This window comes from Chinchilla lanigera, unplaced genomic scaffold (assembly GCF_000276665.1).
Source record: "Chinchilla lanigera isolate Chin_1 unplaced genomic scaffold, ChiLan1.0 scaffold00054, whole genome shotgun sequence".
Lineage (NCBI taxonomy): Eukaryota > Metazoa > Chordata > Mammalia > Rodentia > Chinchillidae > Chinchilla > Chinchilla lanigera.
In genome coordinates, this window is record NW_004955455.1 from 6044939 (window position 1) to 6052327 (window position 7389).

The 7389-nt window shown below is 46.6% G+C and overlaps 1 protein-coding gene across 1 annotated transcript in view; it reads left to right on the top strand.

The window, feature by feature from the left end:
- The first annotated feature begins 980 nt into the window (after positions 1-980).
- The window catches only part of Ywhah (tyrosine 3-monooxygenase/tryptophan 5-monooxygenase activation protein, eta), an 11811-nt gene continuing 5402 nt past the window's right edge, over positions 981-7389 (top strand). The window contains exon 1 of the mRNA XM_005396347.2: positions 981-1334. Coding sequence (XP_005396404.1) covers positions 1248-1334 — 87 coding nt within the window. The 5' untranslated portion in view covers positions 981-1247. The remainder of the gene's footprint in view (positions 1335-7389) is intronic.

A 7389-nucleotide genomic window follows, 5' to 3' on the forward strand; every position in this document is an offset into this window, starting at 1 on the left:
TCCTCCTGCCTCAGCCTCCCAAGGGCTGGGATTACAGTTGTGTCCCACCCAGAGCCTGGCTCTGGGGTGTTTACTGTCATTGGGATTTCCCCCATCTTTCCCAGAAGCCCCAGCCCAGAGACCTTCTGCATGGAATGTCAGGACTAGGGTGGACTTAGTGACCAGTCACATAGTCCTTTTTGCCACATGTGGAAATCCAAACTGGGTTTGAACTCAGATCTTGGTCTCTCTGCTTCCAGGCTGTGTAACCTTCAGCAAGTCATGAACTTTACGTTGGATTTTGCTCAGCAGTTTGCTTTGCGGGAACGGGAAGCCCAGCCATGGATATACTCCCAGCGGGCGGCTGAGGATTAGGATAATCTTTCTAAAGGCCTAGCATCGGGAGGGCTCCGAGTAGGTGTCCCTGCCGGCCACGCCGTCTCTGCTGGTGGAACGCACTGGTGGTCCAAGGACACTTCTCAGGGTGGGCGGGCAGCTGCGCAGCCGTGGGCTACTGTGTGCACGCGGGGGCCTCCCGAGGGCCAGACCCGGCCCCGCCGCCGCAGCCCCACGCGCAGTGCAGCGCGGCCTCGCGGAGCCGAAGGACTCGCCGGGTTTAGCGGAGCGGGAGGAGCTGGGCACACGGCCTCCCGCGCTGGATTCGGGGCCTTCCTCACGTCAGCTCTCTAACGTGTATCCTGCGGTGCTTCCAGGGTGGGGCCGCAGCACTGCGCTGCCTGTGCTGCCACCATCACCACGCTCCTTTTCCCGTGCTTCGGCGTCTTCACTCCGGTTCTCTCTTCTCCCACCTTCACCTCTGCGGCGGTAAAATGCAGCATTCACAGGGCGCCTGCGCGGCTTCCGGGAGGGGCGGTGGCGCCCGCAGCTATTTATAGTAGGTGACGTCACCTTGAAATAGACCGTTAGGGCCGGCCCGCCCTTCCCCCCTCCCACTCCCGTCGCTCCCCACCGCCGGGCCCGGCCGCTCCCACTGCGCAGGCGTCCTCTCGCCCGCCCATCCCCCTCACCCCTTCCGCAGCGCGGCAGCCTCTCCTCCCTCCGCGGCGTCGGCGGCGCGAGCCACTGCGCGCGGGGCGAGTCAGCTAGAGGGCGTGAGCCGCGGTGCTGCCTGCAGCCTGCAGCCTCCGGCCGGCCGGCGAGTCAGTGCGCGTGCGCGGCTTCTGCAGCGACCCGGGAGCCGCCGAGCGGGCGAGCGAGCGAGCGAGCGAGTTGTGTAGGGCGCTAGGCGAGGTTGAGCGGCGAGCGACATGGGGGACCGGGAACAGCTGCTGCAGCGGGCGCGGCTGGCCGAGCAGGCGGAGCGCTACGACGACATGGCCTCCGCCATGAAGGCGGTGAGCGCGTCGGGAGCCTGGGCGGCCGGCCGGGGGCCCGGCGCTGGGGAGGGATGGGGCGGTGTCTCTCTCTTGGCCCCGGGCGACCCAGCTGGGCGCGGCCACTCGCAGCCCGCGCTTCCGAGCGCCCCGCCATTTCCTGAGGCCGCGCCCGGGCTGGGGTCTGCGGGGAGGCAGCCTTTCGGGGTGGCGGGTGCAGCCCCCGGGAGACGGGCGGGGATCGCGACATCCTTGTTCGGGGCTCGGGGTGGGGGATGCCCGAGGAACGGGGAGGGAGCCACGTTCCTGCTTCTAGACTGTTCTGCCGGACTCGCGGGGCTCTCCTCCGCGCCTTCCACCTTTCACCCACTTGTAACCCAGAAACACCTATGAGTGGCGCCCCGCCGCTCGCGGCGTTCCCTGCCGCTCCCCGAAACCTGCATTGTCCCCTTCCCGTCCTTCCACGCCCGGGGTCTGGCTTTGTGTGCGAGCACTCCTTTTCTACAGCACAGGCGTGGACGAGGGCCGGGGCAGAGGGTGTGGGGCTCATTTTAGACCCGAGTTCGAGGCTGCCGCATGCCTGGGGATTAAAATGAGAGCTGATTTATAGATACGACGACCCAGTGTGTCTTTGCATTCCGGAGACCCTCGTAGATGAGGTCTGTGACTTGACTTCCGGTGAAGGAGTCGTGCCCAGCCACACCCTAGCAAACACGGTGGATCAGACAGCACCTGCATTTCTGAGACTTTTGAGTTCCGGTTACCACCACACTGTCACTGTTTCTTCACGTTATCTTAGGTTTTCCTTATAAATGAAAATTACTTCTGTGTCAAGGTCACACAGTAACATGGCTATCAACTGCTATGTTCCTCTGCTGTACAACCTCCTGAGATCTTAGAGCATCCCCTTGGACTCCACCTTAGACCCACTAAAGATGGAAAATTCTGGGCGTGAGAATTCTGGGCGTCAGAAATCTGCATTTTCACCAGCTCATGGGTGGTTTTTACACCACTTAAGTTTGAGAATTACTGCTCAGATATCCTTCGGCTGACTTTTTGAAAGGATATGTTAAAAACTACATCCGGAAGCTCCCTAAAATTTAAACTCATTCAGAAAATCGATTTCAAGCCATGTGATACAAATATCAGATGAAATACATAGTCAGGGTCAATATTTAGGATTATCCAGGTAAGAAAGATACTTTAACTATGTTTTCTGTGGTGTCCTTGATATACACCCAAACCAGGTGTGTTAATAAACCAACAACACCAAGGCCCATTTGTTCATTCATTGGTGATCCCGATATCAGCGTTGTGGTATGAGGTTGGGGTTAGATAGGAGCTTTTTATCCAAACCAGGTGACAGTCTTAAGGTTGGGGGGACCCTCTTTTAAAGAGAGGATTTAAAATGCAGCTTTGCAAGTTTTACACAAACGTAACTAGCTGTATGAATGCATTTCCTTGGAAGGGGCCCTGAAGCTTAATTTTCTTTGGAAAAGGCACTACTGCCTACACAGCAAGTCACACTTACACGAACCCCTTAACCATCCTCAGAACTGTATATAACTTGAGGCCTTTCTGGATGTTTCGGTGAGGACATTGTTCATCCTTTGAGTGGGATTTGAAGACTGCAGTGTTGGGAGCCCTTAGGAGAATAAAGAGGTTGAAAAGAAAGAGGGAATGGGACTTAAAGGAAGGTGAATTGAGATTAGGGATAAGACTAGATGGTGCATTCTGGCGCTATCAGAAACATGAAGCAGCCTGAGAAGGGAAGTGAGAGGAAGTGGAAATGTTACCATAATAAAACGTAGTTTGGGCCAAGAAAAAAATGGGCCTTTTGATTTTCATAAATAGGTTTAAAAGTGCGTTCCTTCAACTTGCCACTTGTGTCCACAGATTTTCTTTGAGGCATTAAGGTAGCATTTTGTGAAATAATGGACCCTTCAGTGTTGGAAATTCATTAACAGTCCATATCTGAAATGATTGATGAGTTGGGAAAGCCGGCCAGCTTTGAAAATTTTAACCTTTAATTGTCATCAGAACTGTATAAACCATTCCCTCAAGTTAACTCCTATTAAAAAGCAAGAACTTTTTTTTTATTGTCAATACACCTGTCTTACGTTAAACGTTTTTGTCATCTAAGTGGAATATATTTATTAGTAGACAGAATATTTTCTTATGTTCTGTGTATTAAATTGGTGTTCATACATTAAAATTCTTAATGTTACTGGGACCACTCTGTCTCCATTTTATTGATATCATGTACCTTAAAATTAGGGCTTTTAGGAATGTTGAACCTTTAGGTGTATGTGGACTTTCTTCAGGATGGTGGAGAGTCAGGTGAGTAGACTGCTCTTGGGAAGGTGGAGCAGGGCACCTCAGTGAGTGAATGATTTGATGATACGGCTTTGTGACCTTGAAACTTAAATCTCTTGACCAGGTCCTCAGAAGTATAAAACAAGGAATGTTGATGTTACTAACAAGTCATTTCTTCCTTTAACCTCTCAATTTGTTTCTATTTTCTTTATACTTGGTCACCTAATAACATTGCGTGTCTTTGATGATTGATGTTCCTTAATATACCAGCGTCACCTGGAGGACAGTGTTGGTAAGCCTCAAGAAAAATTATGCCTATTAGAAACAGTGATGCTGCCTCCAGTCAGTTGAAAACTACAATTTCCTGCCTCACCCCATAATTTGAAGAGGCAAGAAATCAATTTTCTTTGTTTTCTTCCCTCCTCCTCTCCCTTCCTTCCTTTCTTTTGAGATGAACCCTTTTTTCACACTAAGTTATATCCCTAGCCCATTTTATATATATATTTTTGAGACAGTGTCTCTTCAGGTTTCTCAGGCTAAGCTCAAACTTACAGTCCTCATGCCTTAACCTCCTGGGATTCGAGGATTACATGCATGTGCCACCACACCCATCTGAGAAATGTCTCTGAAGAGAAATTTAGTGAATTACCCTCCAGCTTATACATAGTAGCTTACGTGGAGCGTAATAGTGTGAAGAAACATCGTGAACAATTGTAGACCCTGAGTTTTTTCTAGATCAGCCATTGAATAACTACATAATTCATAACCTCTGAAAAATGGGTATAGTACCATCTTATAAGAACTATGAAATAATGAATAGGCTAGACATGGTGGCATAGGCTAGTAATTCCAGCACTTGAGGCAGGAGGATGGAAAGTTTAAGACCTGTCTCAAAACAGGAAGGGGGGATTTAAGTAATTTCAAGAAAGAGAAAGTAACTAGATCGATTCTCAGTGATACTCATGGGTGGACATTTAGTTGGGTATCTTACTGCCCTAAGTCATTTATTGTATATTAAAACATACACATAGGCAGTAATTACAAAGTTAAAAAATGTAAAGTGTGGGATAGCATGGTATGTTTTAACACTGCTGTGCAGACTTAATGTTGACAGAGGACAAGGAGAAACGTTTGAAGAACTTGAAGAGTATCTGTAGAAAGCTTTTAAGTGCAGGAAACAAAGCTGTAGTTAAGGAAATGAGTCTGCTAGGAAGAGACACTTGGTCCACACAGTGGCAAAAGGTTTTTATTCCAACAGCTGTGAGATTGTGGGAGGTGGGGACATGAGCAGGTGGTATGTGGTATGTAAAAGGAGAACACTTGAGTGGCCCAGGATGAGACAGAATCACAAATTCATCCTTGTGAATTTTAAAGAGGATTTTGAGGTATAGCAAAATTGTGGTTAGTATAAAATCTTCAAGCCACATTGTTACTGTACTATTGTTTGAAATACATAAAAATTAAGGTGGCCTGTTTTTTACTAACAGGTGGTTTAAAGTGTAATTATGGATTAGTGTGGTGATGTGCGCCTGTAATCCCAGTACTTGGAAGGCTGAGGCAGGAGGGTTGCTAAGAGTTTTAAGCCAGCCTGAGCAACATAGCAAAACCCTGTCTCAAAAAAAAAAGAAATGTAATTATGTCTTTGATATATATGGGCTAAGGAAGGAAAAAAGCCCTGGATTATTATTGTAATAGTCCATCCAAATGGAAAGGTACTCTGAACTTCAGTTGCAGCTCACTTGCAGGGTTTTTGCCTAGCATGCTTAAGGCCCTAGGGTTCTACTGCCAGTACTCCAGAAAAAAAAAAGTGGCAACAGACACATAGCTTTTCTGTCCTGAAATGTGACCTCATCTAAATCATTTCCAGAAAAACCAAGGTCCCCACTACATACATCCTTCCTTAAAGAAACCAAAAATGTATTTTCCTCATCTTTGAGATTTTATATTAGTGGTAAACTGTAGTGTTACATACAGTTTACATAAATACAGTTAGGGGGAGTTCCCCCAGTTTTTTCCGTATTACATTTAGCAGGTTTAGGGAATGTATCATTTTATGTATTAGACATCTAGTAGATAAATGTTAGCTGTTATCCCATGTGCACATTCTCATTTAATTTTTTTTTTTTTGTGTGTGTGTTGGGGTTGAATTTTGTGCCTTGGGCATGCTGAGCACATGCTGTACTATCGAGCTACACCCCCTGGCTCACATTTAATCTTTATAACAATTTTGTTTTATTTATTTATTTATTTATTTTTGTACGGGGAATTGAACTCGGCCTTGTGCTTGCCAGGCAGGTGCTTGTGCCGGTGAACTATATCCCCGGCCCAACAATTCTAGATAGGTACTGTTAGTAGCTCCATTTTACAAATGAGATGTACAGGAGTTGGTTATGTCAAGGTCAAACAGCTAGTAAGTTGTGAAGCTACAGTCTGAACCCTTGAATTCACTAATTCTTTCACTTTAATCACTATGTGATAATGTTCCATGAGGCTAAAGGGTAATGCTTGTAGTTTACATTCTGGTATGCAGTATTAATCCTTGTCATCATTCACATTTCAATCACAGTTACTTTACACAGGGGGGCCTCGTAAACATTTTTGTTTATTGAGTATAAGGCATTTTTCCAAGCCTGATTAAAAAGCAGAATCTAAATCTGGGTGCATTGGCCCACATCTGTTAATTCCAGCTTCTTGGGAGGCTGAGGTAGAAGATCATGGGTTTGAGGCCAGCCTGGACAAATTAGGGAGGCTCTCAAAATAAAAAAGGGCTAAAGGTGTAAGTCGGTGGCAGAGCACCCCTGAATTGCATCCCCAAACCACAAAACAGACATATACCCGGAATCTAACATTTATTGTCTTAGCTGTACTGTAGAAGCATAAGGAAACTCACATCTGAATTTTGTTTGATCTAAAGACCAGGAGTATGTTTTTAACAGCTAATGTATGGAGTTTGAATTCTTGCTATGAATTAAGTGCAGGACTGTTAAAATTTTAGTTGTGGTATTCTGTTTCACATCCTTGGCACCACTTGTTTCTTTGTTTTGGCTTTAGTGTGTGTGTGTTTTAAGCCTCTAATCACCAAAATTTCAGTCTGTAAGCTGTTGGTAAAATTCTCTCTAGTGTCCAGGTGGAGCTTGCATTTTGCTCCAGCATTTTGGTGCCCCTCCCACTCCTGCTCTTTGCGGCAGTGGCATTCTGCAGCAGAACCTGCCACACCTTTCAGATCTGCCAATTATGGTCCTTCCTGGGAGAGTACTGTGTAATAATGCAAGTCAAAAAAAAAAAAAATAATAGTAATAATGCAAGTCATAGGGATTCTTGCCAGTCGCTCTGAAAATGTTAAGTGTAAAGCACAGGGCAAAGACAAGTTTCTAATGATACAAGGGTAGCTGTTTTATTTCATTAACATTAAGCTTAGAGTAGCTTGAGCGTGGCTACTCTGGGCTTGAACTTTATCCTGTCTTGTGGACAAATAGACTTGTGGCTCTGGTAAGTATAAGTGGCTGGGCCTGGTCCTGGCTGGTGATGTTTTTGCACATAGGCCTGTAGTGGATGGTCTGCCAGGATCCTCGCTTCCTAGGCATTAGTTTGGAAAAGAATTAGCCAAAAAACCTTCCATCCTTATTTTGTGGTAGTACTGGTGACTGAACGTAGGGGTATTTATTTCACAACTGGAGATTGAACCTGGGGCATTTGCACTGAGAAACTGTTTGGAAACCTATGATTGTAGAGATACAGTTGATTTTTTTTTTTTTTTTTT